At 34.4% G+C, this 15,074-nt stretch overlaps 3 protein-coding genes across 5 annotated transcripts in view; 1 reads left to right on the top strand and 2 right to left on the bottom strand.

The window, feature by feature from the left end:
* The first annotated feature begins 687 nt into the window (after positions 1–687).
* LOC118733954 (actin-related protein 2) lies at positions 688–4,886 on the top strand. Of its 2 annotated transcripts, XM_036463602.1 has the most exons (8): positions 919–966; positions 1,776–1,886; positions 2,201–2,215; positions 3,485–3,700; positions 3,786–3,995; positions 4,058–4,207; positions 4,273–4,551; positions 4,619–4,886. In XM_036463602.1, exons 1-8 carry the CDS (start codon positions 919–921, stop codon positions 4,787–4,789), a joined length of 1,200 nt encoding a protein of 399 aa, XP_036319495.1. In that variant the 3' UTR covers positions 4,790–4,886. The 2 variants fall into 2 exon arrangements, with proteins under 2 accessions (XP_036319496.1, XP_036319495.1); XM_036463603.1 differs by lacking the exon at positions 2,201–2,215 and having other exon boundaries at positions 688–966.
* Positions 4,887–6,221: 1,335 nt separating this feature from the next.
* LOC118733955 (NIF3-like protein 1) overlaps positions 6,222–15,074 on the bottom strand; it is an 83,321-nt gene continuing 74,468 nt past the window's right edge. For both annotated transcript variants that reach the window (XM_036463605.1, XM_036463606.1), the window contains one exon: positions 6,222–6,730. In XM_036463605.1, the coding sequence (XP_036319498.1) occupies positions 6,314–6,730 (417 nt within the window). In that variant the 3' untranslated portion in view covers positions 6,222–6,313. The remainder of the gene's footprint in view (positions 6,731–15,074) is intronic.
* Positions 6,924–7,883, bottom strand: LOC118733956 (small nuclear ribonucleoprotein-associated protein B). Its single transcript, XM_036463607.1, has 2 exons — positions 7,653–7,883; positions 6,924–7,594 (listed from the first exon to the last, which is right to left on the bottom strand). The coding sequence occupies exons 1-2, from the start codon at positions 7,653–7,655 to the stop codon at positions 7,004–7,006; spliced, it is 594 nt and encodes a 197-aa protein (XP_036319500.1). The 5' UTR covers positions 7,656–7,883; the 3' UTR covers positions 6,924–7,003.

Raw genomic sequence — 15,074 nt, 5'->3', positions numbered from 1 at the left:
TGGCACAGATAAAAATATGTTCACATATAAATATTATCTCAATCAAAGCTCGTTTTTAATGACCCCGTTTACACAGGCAAATCTCAGATTATTAGCCGTCAAATTTTTTGTCCTTGTTATTCTCTCATCTCAAGGAAAGGTTATGCTTCTTCTCTGTGCCACCGTGATCACTTTTTTCTGCTACATAAAGCAGTTTAAATATGTTTTAACTTAATATTTTATTAAAAATACCTTTACAAACCTCTTTTCCTTGCCAGCGTCCATTTTTGCTTACTTTTACATTTGGCAATTCTCCTCTTCTTCGCAAAAATAATCGATAAAAGCAGGTTGGACACCGAAAAGTTATCGGTTAAATCCGAGATTATTTTATAGTTACAGATTAGCAAGGGTCGAATTTTGTATGGCTAATCTCTTTTTATAATTACAGATTAGGGAGTTAAGCTGGAAAATGAGGATAATCTAGTTATATGTGAACCTAGTATAAGAAGCTTAATTTTTCCTTAAGTTGTGAGAATAACAAGCACAACAAACTTGACGGCTAATAATCTCAGATTTGCCTGTGTGAACGGGGTTATTAATAAACGACTTTTGATTGCGTTTACATTTATATGTAAACATACTTTAATCGGTATACGACAAAATACAAACGGCAACACTGCACCATAAGTGCTGTTTGATTTAACAGAAATGGCCCCACGGTTTTTGACGTTAGTCATCGCCGCAAAAAAGTTGTAAAAAATTCCAATTGTCCAAAGAATTTGCGGCTGACAATTTTAATTATTTTTATTGCGCTATCTATGTGAGTTAGAACGTGAAAAGTTGTAGCAAAAATATATATTAGGGCGTTTAATCTGCAAACGAAGGAATTGAAAGCAGTGAACGTAGGTGGCCAAGTCAACATTACCAACGAGGGGTACAATGGATAGCAAGGGACGCAATGTTATCGTGTGCGATAATGGAACCGGTGTATGTATTAAACTTTGCTGGCTTGACCACACCTACATGGCGCTTGTTGTGCCAAATATGTGCCTACAATTGAAAATTACAAGATTACAAGAACTGCACTTAGGTTGAACACTTACTTTGCATAACTCGATTGTGGTAGGTGTGTTTACTCATATGACCCTGTGGCTTTAAAAACAAAGATATGTAAAGTTGGTAAATCTACCATATATGTGAACCCTAGCTCTTCAAAGAATTCACATCATTATTTGGTTCAACAACATTGCGTGTATTACTGGCGCCCACCTACGTGCGTACATTTGTTAATGTAGTGTTTTAAATGGAAGTTACAAACAAAATGTATGCTGCATTAGTCACGACCTAGTGGTTCTGGAAAGCAACCTACATACTTGTGATTATTTCTTTATCTTTTTTGTTATTATCTAGCTCTTTCGATTTGATTACTTTTGAATGGTTCGATAGTTACCGCTGGCGATAGATGCACAAAGGCCAACACTTCTCGAAACTACGTTTTTCATAGATTTTTGTAGGATATATTAAAATACATCTTCACTAAAAATCGACACCACCAAACCATACCAGTATGCCACTTTTTAAAACGCCCCGTACGTAATCATGATTTGATTTTTATGTTTTTTGCTTCTGTAAAAAAAAAATTGGTGGTTAGGGCCTTTGTGAATTAAGGTAAAGATATGCACTATATATTTAATAAATATTTTTCGGACAGAAAACAACTTCAGCGCAGATTTCTGTATATTGTAATCGTTTTCAGTTTGAAAACAGCAAATTGTAATGCCTTTCTTCTTTTGCAGTTTGTAAAATGCGGCTATGCCGGCAGCAATTTCCCCGCACACATATTCCCCTCCATGGTTGGAAGGCCAATAATTCGTGCTGTTAATAAAATCGGCGACATAGAAGTTAAGGTAAGATTAAAATTGGCTTAATTCTCTTTCCAATAGCTTAAGTTTTCAATAAATGTAGAGATGCCTTGTTTTTATCAACATTTTGTTAAGCACATTAAAACCAAGTACGAATCTTAAGCAAGCTGTTGATGAAAGCTTTAGAAACCTATTGAAAGATATGGTTAGTTAAAATGCTTTAGCCTTTTTTATTATTACCTACATATGTATATAAGTAAACTACTTAAAAGTTAAGAAAATATTACATTTTTATTAAAAGCCTATTCTTACGTATTTTTCTGTTCTTTTCATTACCTTTTTTATACATATTTTTACAGGATTTACATGTCGATGTAAGTCTCTAGTTTTAGACACTATTAAATTTAAATTGTGAACAACTTAGTATTATTACAATTTAGAATGCCTATAGAAAATGTATTTCCAGATTGCCTTCAAAGTTACTAAAAAAATTAAAAGCTTTTGCAAGAGCAAACGCTTTACAAACAGCTCAATTAGAATTTTTTAAATGTTTGGCCCAATCTTTTACGCCTGTGGCACCTACTAACTCACTTGAATACCTTGCATTGTAGCCTTATTTGGCTAAGCATAATTTATTGTTTTCTGAATGTCCAACAATGATTACTGATCATTAAAGTTTGTTATTTTTCCTATGCATAGTTTTTGTTCTTAATTTCTGCGTGAGGAATGTATGCGTGTGTTATTTGAGATATTCGACTTCTACTCGAGTTTGAGTTTTTGTACTAACAAATTTGCTATTACTAACAATATTTACGCATGCTAATTGTATGATTTCTATTTCTCCTGTTAGCGCTTTAAATCGAAATGACTTAACGCTGCGAAGAAATAATAGTAGTATCAATTTTATCTAAAAGCGATTTTAAATCAGAAGAATTATAGATTTTGAGAATTTAAGACGTATGTATTTCAGGAGTAAGGGAATCGTTCAGATACCTACTCCCAAAGTATCAAAATGTGTATTTGTATGTAAATATGTACATATACTTTGTTAGCATTTGGGCCTGTTTTTCAGTTCTGGCTAAAAATTAATTTAAACGCCAGTTACTTAAACTAAGTTTTTACGTTAATTCGAGTTTAAACTACTAATGCTTCATATGTTGTCCCGCAAAACGCCATATGCAGTTACCTTGGTCCTCCATGATTGGTGGCAGTGAAAAATGTTCATCTCTCGTTTACATCAATGTCGCTATAATCAATTTCTTTGAAAGAATCCGCGTACAAGTATATTGCAAACAATTTTAATTTTGTTCAGCTGATAGTTTAATTCCCGTTTAACCCGGACAGATTTGGCACTTGAACCCCATTTAAATTTGACTGGAAAACTACACAGTGAGATTAAACTTAGATTAAAAATGATCAGAGTTAAACTAGCATTGAAAAACTGGTCCTGTACAATTGCAGTTGCATATAGCTGAAGCTAAAATCGGGGTTTAGATTAGTTTAGTTAAATGTAATGATTGTATATTGTTTCCGCATTTTCCCAAATTGACTAGTTATGCGTTTAATAATTTGTATTTCGTATGGCATGCTTCATTTACTAAATGCTTCTATTATTGGTGTCGCACAAAAAAAAAATTCTACAGGATCTAATGGTGGGCGATGAAGCCTCACAACTGCGATCGCTTCTAGAGGTGTCCTATCCAATGGAGAACGGTGTGGTGCGTAATTGGGAAGATATGTGCCACGTTTGGGATTATACATTCGGCCCGAAGAAAATGAATATTGATCCAAAGAATACAAAAATACTTTTGACAGAACCGCCCATGAATCCGCTAAAAAATAGAGAAAAGATGATTGAGGTAAGCCCATTTTGCTGCATTGTATATACAATAATATATTCTATTTCGTTCATACATGTTCTATTCTCAAAACAAAATTTTGCAGATGATGTTCGAAAAGTATGGCTTCGATTCGGCGTATATTGCAATTCAGGCGGTGCTTACTCTCTATGCGCAAGGCTTGATTTCGGGTGTGGTTATCGACTCTGGCGATGGTGTTACACACATTTGTCCTGTGTACGAAGAATTTGCGCTGCCTCATTTAACCAGACGTTTAGACATTGCCGGCCGTGATATCACACGATATCTGATTAAGGTAAGTGACTTCAAAAACTGTTCCAAGCAAATTTAAAATTGCTTGATATACTATTCTTATAGCTTTTACTTTTACGTGGTTACGCGTTCAATCATTCCGCTGATTTTGAAACTGTCCGCATGATGAAGGAGAAACTCTGCTACATTGGCTATGACATCGAGATGGAACAGCGACTTGCGCTGGAAACTACTGTGCTTGTTGAGTCATATACGGTGTGTAAATGTATGCTATAGCTCCGCAAAAATAGGTTTACTCATTCCTGCTTTATTTTCTACAGTTACCCGATGGCCGCGTGATAAAGGTGGGCGGCGAACGTTTTGAAGCACCTGAGGCGTTATTCCAACCACATTTAATCAATGTTGAAGGTCAAGGCATAGCCGAGCTAGTGTTTAACACAATACAGGCGGCCGATATTGATATGCGCCCGGAATTGTATAAGCATATCGTTCTGTCTGGTGGTTCAACCATGTATCCAGGTCTTCCTAGTCGATTAGAACGCGAAATAAAACAATTATATTTAGAACGTGTGCTCAAGAACGACATCGATAAGTTAGCGGTAAGTTTCACAAGCAAACGCTATAAACTTTTTTTTTCTGAAAAATCCATACACCTACAAATTGCAGAAATTCAAAATTCGCATTGAGGATCCACCACGACGAAAAGATATGGTTTTCATTGGTGGTGCTGTTTTGGCTGAAGTGACAAAAGATCGCGATGCTTTTTGGATGTCGAAGCAAGAGTATCAGGAACAAGGTCTCAAAGTATTACAGAAACTTACGAAGAGCACACAGTAGTAGGAAAGGCCAAAAAATACTATTAACATTCAAGTTAAAACCTACCTTTTGTATTGTGTTTTTATAGCTTGCAATACAACATATATCGTCGTTTAAAGTACAAAACCGCGTATCAAGAAAATGCAAATCCGCGTATGTGAGGTTGCATAAATTATTTTTTATAGAGTAAAAACACTCATATTTCAAAATGGTTCTCTTTTTTATAAAGAAATCGCATTTCTGGCTAGTATATTTCAGGGCGAATGGATAAGGATTGAGCCAAGAGCTTGTGTGAGCAAATCCAATTTTCGGCAGCCAATGTCAGTTACGCGGTTTTGCAGTGTGACGATACGCAGTTTTGTACTTTAAATGACGATATGTATGTATGTATGTATATTTAAGTTAAAAATGACAAGACAGTACTGTCAACTATAATAATTTTCGAACAGTTTATATTAACCGCCGTTATAACAAAAAAATGATTATTCACGCTTCTAACTTAAGAGCTCTGATATATGATTTTCTCTACTTAAAAATTGTTCACATTCGATTTTAATGACTTGCTATAGATACAAATAGTTACATTACGCTTTGTATAGAAGAGAATATAGAAATGCATTTAAATTCTTTCTAAGTCATTTTAAATGTTCTTTACGCTGTAAAAATTTTATTACTGCTATCCCATTATATGCAATGGTAATTGTGTAGCATCAAACATTTCTACTGTTGCTAGATGTACTAAAAAGAAAAAAAAAGTAATATTTTTAATAAATCCAATTTTATTTCGTTTGTAATTTTTGTAGCGAATGTAAAACCATTAAAACAATGAGATACAAGTAAACGTCGGATAGCATTCTTCTACTCAAATTCTTATATATTCATACAAAGTACGTGAATCGATTTCCCTTTATGCGCTCGGTTTAATTTGTTTTATCACTTTTAATAATCCTTCGACATTCAGCGAACTTAATTTTCTGGAAGTTCGACATCCATTTACATTTGCAATGCTAATATCATCAAGAAAGGATAATATTACTGTTGATAACATTAGCATATGTTTGATATCCATACATTCATGCGGCGCCTAGAAAAATATGGATTTCCTACTAATGCGGATACATTGAAAAAATTATTAAATTATTATTTTTTTAATTAAAAAAAAAATGCTGAAAACTTAGTTATTTGAATAAATGAAAAATTGATGAACATTTTAATAATTTTTTATTACCATACTTGAATAAATAACTTTCAACCCATCCCATCAAATGACAACTTTCAACCGATAGAACAGGAATTTAATTGTTCATGTTTGAATAGTAAATTACCAAAAACCCATACATTTATTAAAAAAAACCACATACTAATTATAATAAAAAATTTATTTAAAGAAATTACTGGATGGCAGTAGACTTTTAGCTGCAGCTACTTTAAAGCTGTCGATTAAAAATAAAAATGCAATTTAAACAAATTTTTAATGCAATAAAATATTTTGCTTACAATTTTTACAAAAATTTAAAGGAAAATACCAATAACAAGTGCAAAAGTTTAGCTTTTAACTTGAGTCTTCAAAGGATCTTCGTCCTTCTCAGAGATTATGATTTCACAGTCGCCCTTGAGCATATCGTCAAGTTTATTCTGAAATTTATGTAGAAAGCCACGTTCAGAGTTGCTGTGATTGCATAAAATCACTGAAGTGTTTTGATGATTTGCATCCAGAACTTCATGATGGGACATTTCTCCTGTTATAAATAAATCTGCCTCGTAACCTTTGAGCAACGATCCTCCAGAGCCAGCGCAAACAGCCACCACTGTAATGGGTGTATCCAAGTCGTGATTGACACCCAAAGCTAAATGCACATTAAGTCCGATATGCCTCTGTACCCTGGCCACGGCTTGGCCCAATGTGAGCGATGTCGTAAAGGTGCGTCCAGCACCACCAAACTCCGCACCCAGAGGGTTTGGCTGCAAAATACGAAGAAATTTTTATTTTTTTTATTTACAGACATAACTATATCAACTAAATCTAAAATCGACAAAAAGTAACGGGTCAACGCTTTTGAACTACTCTGGAACAATTCCGAATATTTTTGGAAACTTTTTATTATTGGACAGCAGTAATTTCCCCCTACTACCGGTTCCAAGTAAAACAAAACTATTTTTCATTAAATACATATATTTAAGTAAATTAGACTTTATTGGAAACATTTAAAATACATTGCAGCGTATACAACCTCTTTAATAACCTCCCCGTCCCGGTGGTGGACCACGCATCATACCGGGTGGCGGTCCCCGCATTGGTGGACCACCACGTCCCATTCCACCAGGCATTGGTGGCATTACGCCGGGCACCATTCCAGGAAGTGGTGCACCAATCATTGGATTTCGCGGTACACCTCTACCCATTGGCGTCATATGTTGTTGAGCCGGTCCACCTACACCTCTTACTGGACCTTGTAAGCCAGCAGGCGCAGAAGCAATATTAACTGGTACACCACGACCAGCAGCACGACCCAGACCAGGACCCGCAATTGCTCCGGGCATCGGTACACGCGGCAAACCTTCCTCTGGTGGTGGTGGACCTTCGACGGTGAGTGAGACTATGTTATCACCACGCAATAACACAAAACCCAAAACTCGTTTTTCCTCACGTTCTGGTACTTTGGAGTTCTTCGAACGAATTTTACGAAATTCTTCACAATCGCCCAATATTAAATTCATGTGTTTGTCAAAAGCTTTAAAAGTGCCTATGAAAGTGCGGGAGTCTTGCAGCATGATCCGCACTCTATAGTTGAGGTGCTGGATCATTTTGTTATTTTTACCAATCGTCTGAAAGTACATAAATAGTTACAGTTATAGGAGCAGCTATAAATAATATTCAACTTACCATTGTGGCTAAATTAATTAAACAATTACAGCAGAAAATATAAACGATTAAGGTACGGAAAATGTTTCGTGTTTAGTGATGAAAACGTCAAACACACCGCTTTTCAAGAAATCGTGCTGCCACACCAAATGCACCAAAAATATTTTGCACCGAAATCTCTAGAGTTGCATTTCCACTAGGCTGCCAGAAAGTTATGTATTCAGTGTGCCGTTTTTAATAACTCTGAACGAACTGAATACCCATGAACTAATGGGTAGGTTCAGAAGGTGCAGAAGTTGAGCGTAACCCATGATTCAATAATACAAGGTTCGATAAACTGACAGTTGTCTCTCTCGCACCGGTCCCTTAGCAGTGGCAGTGTTACTTCTTTGCAAATTTACATGGAAACAGTGTAGCTTTGGTGTGAAATAGAAGTATAAGATTTTGCGCAATATGTTTATATGTATATGCATATGAAGCATATTTAACTGATGAAAACATAAACTGTTTTTAAATTGGATGTTTACATCAATCTCATAGTAGTCTTATTTTAATTTTGAGTCATTTTGCAGTTTTTATACGGCTAAATAGCACATAAATTACGTAATTCGCGTAGATATATCAATATTACGTTCAACATTTCGTTTAAAATACCAGATTTCCTGCAAATACATTAGAATTTACAAAAGGATTTTCACTACTAATTGCCTACTTTGCGTACTGTTCTACTACCATTTTCGCACCAAGATATTTCATTCTTCCCCTTTCTCCGTCCTTCATAAAAGCAACCTTTTGTAATGGGCTGTTTTTGCTTACGCGTAAATGTACATTTAGCGCATTTAGCTCTAAATGCTACTCTAAATGTACATTTATCCATACAAAATTCGTCATCTAAATGCAACTAAATGCAACTCAATCTTTGCATTTAGAATCTAAATACTAAAAGCATCCCTGTCATCTTCCAAAATTTCCACGATTCGAACATGGTTTAATGAGAAAAAGTGGCAACATTGCTTTTTCGAGTATACAACCGCTAGCTGCGTTTCAGTGATCGCCGATCGAGATTTCATTTATTATTTTACATTATTTGGATAAAGAAAAGTTACGCAAATTCAACATCGATATGATGCTGATAGAAATCTGGATTAATTTGTGATCAACTCTGTTTGTTTTGTTTCCTAATTAGGTGTGGAAAATATAATTGGCAGCACCGACAAATGAATATATACACAAACAAATGTTCGGTTATGGTTAAAACAATTCAGGTTTTTGTATTGAATTTTCGGTTTAGAATTTATTTTTCCTTTTCAGTAGGGGTTTTTGCACATTATCTTTTCCGTGAGAATTTATCGTAATTGATACGGATCTGAATAAGCGACTGGAACACGGCTGTTTGTCAAAAGCATACGATTTCGAACTCGCGTAAATGTACATTTGCTAAATGCGATAGCATGAACGCTCTTCGAAAACATATGTTCGAAAGTGCTAAATGTTGCATTTTAAATGCAGCAAAAACGCTGCATTAGGGAGTGTCAAACCGCAGCTGTCAATAATTATCTAACCTTGTATTATTGAATCATGAGCGTAACCCATGATTCAATAATACAAGCAGCGTTGCCATTTTAGCCGTTTTCCGGCTAGATTTAGCCGGTTTTGATAGCAACTAGCCGGAGAAAATTCGATCTAGCCGGCAGCCGATTTGTTAGCCGCTTTGTAAAAAAAAGTTAGCCGTTTTTAGCCGATTTTACTATATGCCTAATTTTCAGGTGCAAAAAGTAAACAAGTTGTTCGAAAGCAATATTGCAGACCCAATGAAGATTTTTAATGAACTCAATGTTTTACTTTCGCATCTATGCTCCCTAGTGGTTATTAGCGCGGACACATTTGATCCCCGTTGGAACCATACCTTGCTCCATCTCCTCAGTTTTATCACAGTTTTGAATAGTATTTAAAAACAAAAGTAAGCACAAACGTTTCTGACCACGAAGCCGAGAAAATAATTCGAGAAAATGGTCGCTATTTTATTATCACTTTAATAAAGGAATTACGCCAACCCCTCCCTACAAATATTGCCACACTAAAAAAAAATGACTTTTTTCGGTTGGAAATGCATTAAGAGTAAGGGCCGGTTGTTCAATGTCTGATTAGCACAAATCGGAGGTAGAAGCTCCGGTTAAGCACAACTACTGCTTTATCGATCACATGTTACATGCATGATGTCGAAATCGTCGATAGTGTAGTGGTAGTGATAACCAGACATTGAACAACCGGCCCTAATTAAACCAAAAGTATTTGTTCAACTACAGCAACAAAAACGCAAATATAATGCCGACGAAATAACATCCATAGAGATGCAATGGCAACGGTTAACGTTACATACCTGGAGTAATTTAGACTCAACTGTAAAATTTTGGGCCGAAGTTTATCAATTTCGAAATGCCCTAGAAGAAAACCCTTTTGCTGACCTTTGCAACCTAGTTTTTAGTTTTCTTGTTTTGCCTATAAGTGATGCAGAAGTAGAGCGAATATTTAGTTCAATGAATATAATAAAAACTAAGCAAAGAAATCCAATGTGCGTTAAAACGTTAAACGCTATTTTATATATAAGATACGGTTTAAAACGTGAAGAAAAATGCTGCCATAATTTTACTGTAGATGACGATCTCTTAAAATTAATGAATTCAGGTGATATATACAAGAGTGATTCATTTGATGATGAGGAATATACACTCGATATAAATTAATGGTGTTAACTAGTCTTTCGTTTCTTGCGATTTATTTAAATAAAGCATGTGGATTTTCACTAAAACATTTTAGCCGTTTTTTGCCAGAGTCTATGTGAAATTTCACTAAAACATTTTAGCCGTTTTTAGCCGCTTTTTTTTGCCAATCTAGCCGGTCGGCCCAAAAAGTTCTGGCAACACTGAATACAAGGTTCGATAAACTGACAGTTGTCTCTCTCGCACAGCTCCCTTAGTAGGTATAGGGAACCAAAGCCAACGCTGTCCAAAGGGAACGCTGTCAAGGCTATCAGCTGTATAGCTAAAAAATCAAGGTCTGTTCCCTTACACTAAGAATAATTTTCCCATAAAATTCCAGAAAATTAAAAAAAAGAAATACAAAATAATCTTTTCGGATTTATTTTTAAATTAATGCGAATTAATTTTTAGATTTCAAAGGAATGATAATATTCATATATCTATAAATATATGTACATTTATTTAAAAAAAAAAAAGATTTTTTTCAGAGACGACTGACCAGTAGTTTGACATTATAAATATCGCTAGCTTTGTGTGAAAAGCTGCTTAGTTCACCTTTTTTGAAACCTCATATTTTGATAAATGAAGCAAGAGAAATTAAGGTACTTCTTTTATTTTTTCTCGTTTATGTTCAATTAAAGGCAAATTTTCTAAGTCCAAAAGAGGCCCCGAAAATCCGTTAAGGCTAAAATAATACGAAATCGTTTAAAAAAGATCGAATCCTTCTGATTCGTATTGAGTTTTGCTTTTCTTCAAAGACGCAAAATGTTGTATTCAAAGTTCACGTCAAATTTGTAAAAATGGACTTACCAACTTTTCAGCCAGAGATATGTTAAATATAAATATGGAAACATAGAATCATTTTTATTAAACTTTGAATTACTTATATTAAATATTTTTTTTAATTACGTCAGCAAACTTTTGTTCATAAAAGTGTACAGCAGTTTGTTTGAATTCATTAAGAACGGGAACATACCTTTTTGTCAAAAGCCTACAAAACGCTTTCAAATAAAACATTTGTCTATTTGAAACTTTGAGGCGCATAAAGCAAGTGAAGCAAAGCTGCCATTTGGCCAGCCTTCATACGTTTTAGTATATTCCCAATAACTTTTGACAGTTCTTAAAGCGAAGCAGGCAAAGCACGCCTGCATTGGGCCAGTACCTTAACGCTGTAGCAGTGGAGTGGCAGTTTTTCGAAATCAGCTGTTTTTTAGAAAGTGTGGTGCCCAATGAAGCGACTCGCAATACAGCAGTGGCAGCTGGCAGTACTGCTCAGTTTAGCCCAATTTCTAAATTCACTGCCACTGCCTCCATCGCAGCAAACTTCGCATGTTGAATTTGACATAAATTAAACGCAACTTCTGTTATATCACTGAAGCCTAAAAGGCAACAACAAAAATGTAAACAAACAAAAGGGAATGTCAAAAAAAGCAGTCACTGACAACGCCGTATTGTGTTTGCTGCGGCAGTGACTGGCAATATTAGCAGTAACAGCTGATTTTAAGCACTGTCACTGCCACAGCGCTATTGTATTTTGGGCTTAAGAATTCATTATTTTCATTTGTTAACTGTGATAAATCGTTTGTTCGCCGTTAGTTCGTCATTTGTTCATAGAGTCAGACCGATTAATCGGCACCGGCATCGGCTAGTATCGGCCAAAAGAATCGGCATCGACCGTTTTTGGCCGATTCTTAGCCGATTATTTTTACTTTTTCTGAACTTCATCCCATGTTAATTATTTTTTAGTTCCTTTAAAGTTTAAAATATTAATGCATCTGAACCCCCTGTCATAAATGTGTTCCCATATTTCGTTTTTATGATGTACGTGGCGAGAATGTAAATAGGGAAGACAGATTTTAGCAAGTTTTGGCTACTTTTCTTTGTTTAAAAATATTTATTATTTTTTTTTATGAAAATATAGCCTACTATCTAAACAAATCCAATCAATAAATTTAAAACTTTGTAGAACATTTATAAGTATTCGTCGAATTTTAACAAATTTTCATCAAAATTTGAAACTTTTTAATCAGTTGTTTAGGTATTTTTTGAGAATGCAGTATTGTGGCCCATTAAAATGCAAGTTTGAATTAGCTAGGACTTACCGTTGATTTTTGGTAATTTTTTTGTTCACGCATTTTCTTTCATAGAAAGTATGTAAATCTAAACTCTACGGTTACTCTTTATTAACAAATTGTATTGAAAACACATTTATAGTCAGCAGAAGCTGCATATTTTTAATACTATGATTATAACTAGGAAATGTAATTACATTGAATAAGAAAAATACTTTGGAACAGTATTGCAATGCTATGTATAAGCGATATACTATTTTTAATACGTACCTACTCGTATTTATGTATGTAAGTTGCGGTTTTCCCGCCGGGATTGCAAAATTTATTATATTTTTTAAGAAAATATTTCGGAAAAATATTAAGATTTAAGCGAGCTGGACCGATTTGAAAATACCTCCAAAAATGGAGGTTTTTATGAACAAAATAGAACTTTTTGAAAAAGGTCCCCTTAGATGACAAAACAGATTAGGCTTAAAAAATCTGCATAAAAATATTTAAAAATCTTTTCATCGAAATGGTAATAATGAGATTTTTGATGCTGTTTTTTTTTACTTTTTTCAAAGATTGATTTACGAAAAACTTAAATAACTGGGCCAAAACTATTCTGATTTAGACTTATGGGATCTCGGTAGAAAGGTATTTTCCCACTATTTTTATTTATGTGCCAAAGAAAAGTCATTCGTATCCCTTTTTTTTCAAATACCAACACATCTTAATTCAACTTTGAATGATGTTCGTTCATCCTACCTTTCTCTTTCATCCTTTTAATGAGCTTATTAGCAAAGAAATAAAAAGGCGTGAAAAGCGTGAAAATACCTTTCCAATGATACCTCACAAGTCTAAATCGGAAGAGTTTAGGTTCAGTTATTCAAGTTTTTCTTATACCAATCTTTAAAAAAAGTTAAAAACACCATCAAAATATCATTATTACGATACCGTTCAAACTTTTTTTCCATTTTTTTTTTTATTTTTATTTAAATTTTTTAAGCTTAAACCGTTTTGTCATTTGAGGGAATTTTTTCAAAAAACATCTTTAAGAAACTGTTTTTATTCATAAAAAACTCCATTTTTGGAGGTATTTTCAAATCGGTCCAGCTCGCTTAAATCTTAATATTTTTCCGAAATATTTTGGGGAACGTATTAAAATATAATATATTTTGTAATCCCGGCGGAAAAACCGCCACTTACATACATAAATTCCGAAATAGTTTGGTGGACGTCTTAAAATACAATAGATTTTATAACTCCAATGGAAAAACAATACCGATTTTTTTTGTATGGGGAGTGATGCAGTTTAATGTACATGAATAAGTGAATCGATTCTTGAATGATTATTTGTTTTGTAAAGTTTTTTGTTTATATTTTTCTTTTGTTATTATAAAAGTTTATTAAAAAAAATTTGTTCTTGAATGAATTTATATTCAGGCAGTTTTTTTAAGGAATCGGCATCGGCATCGGCCAATTCTTTGCCCTCCGGCCGATTAACCGACATCGGCATCGGCCAAAAATTGGGAATCGGTTGGACTCTATTTGTTCATCCTTAAAATCAAGCAAAAGTCATCAATGGTTTAGATGAATATTTTTTGAGGTTTTTGAATAGGGTTTAAAAAGTTTAAATTAAATTTTGGCGTTTTAACGCCATGCGGTTTCACTAGTTATTTTGGAAAAGAAAATGCCACACATTGTTCTTTCGGCCGAACGGGTAATAATAAAGATTCAAACATTCAGTTGTGTTTTAAGTATTTTATTTAAATTAAAAAATATAGATGATTTATTTTGGAACAAATTTCCGTCATCCCTTGTCAAGTTACGCCGAAACCGGTTTGTCGGCAAACCAAACTTGACAAGGGATGACGGAAATGGCAAATTTTTGTTTAGTTTCACTTTTATTACAACATATTTTGATTAAAAGAAAAATACTGATAAAAATTAAATTTTTCATAAAAACAGGGTTGAGATCTTGAAATTCCTGCCCGTATTTTGTTTGAAAGTCAAATATGAGTGGCATTGTGCTACTATGATAGCACGGCCGAGCAATCATAGCCAACTTATGTACAGTAGTCGAAAAAATTATAGCCGCACCCAATTTTGACAAGTTTTAAAATATTATTTGTGTTGTTATTTAATTTCGGTTAGTTTTTTATAGTTCGTTCTTTACCAACATCCGTATAAATACAAGTTTAAAAGCAGTGCCACACGATTTGGTATTTGCCAAAATTTGGTGTAAATCGTATCCCGATTGTTTGAAGACGGTCAAGCGGAGGGACATGAGCTGCGTCTCTATACATTGGTGTGGGTTCTTCTTCATCAAACGCGCCACCTGTTTCACCATTGGAAAACTTTGTATGCTGCGTATCTCTCAGCAGCATCACGACACTCGTCGTCATACCAGTAGTTTCTGCGTGGGCGGTAGTATCCAAAAATTTGACGGATTCCGACTGCTAGTGTATATCCGGTTGATGAAGAGTTTCTTGTTTAAGCTTAGTATCCAGCTCTCAATGAAAGCAAAATCTTCATAAAAAAAAACACTTAAGAAATGGCAAAGAAACTCTCTTATGTCAAATTTCCTTACTTACTTATCAAGAACTTGAAAGCAAGTTGCAATACACTCA

This window comes from Rhagoletis pomonella, unplaced genomic scaffold (genome assembly GCF_013731165.1).
Source record: "Rhagoletis pomonella isolate Grant_MI unplaced genomic scaffold, Rhpom_1.0 Rhpom_scaffold_00002, whole genome shotgun sequence".
Classification (NCBI taxonomy): domain Eukaryota; kingdom Metazoa; phylum Arthropoda; class Insecta; order Diptera; family Tephritidae; genus Rhagoletis; species Rhagoletis pomonella.
Note: the sequence above shows the minus strand (reverse complement) of the source record. Positions and strands in the feature narration are given on the sequence as shown.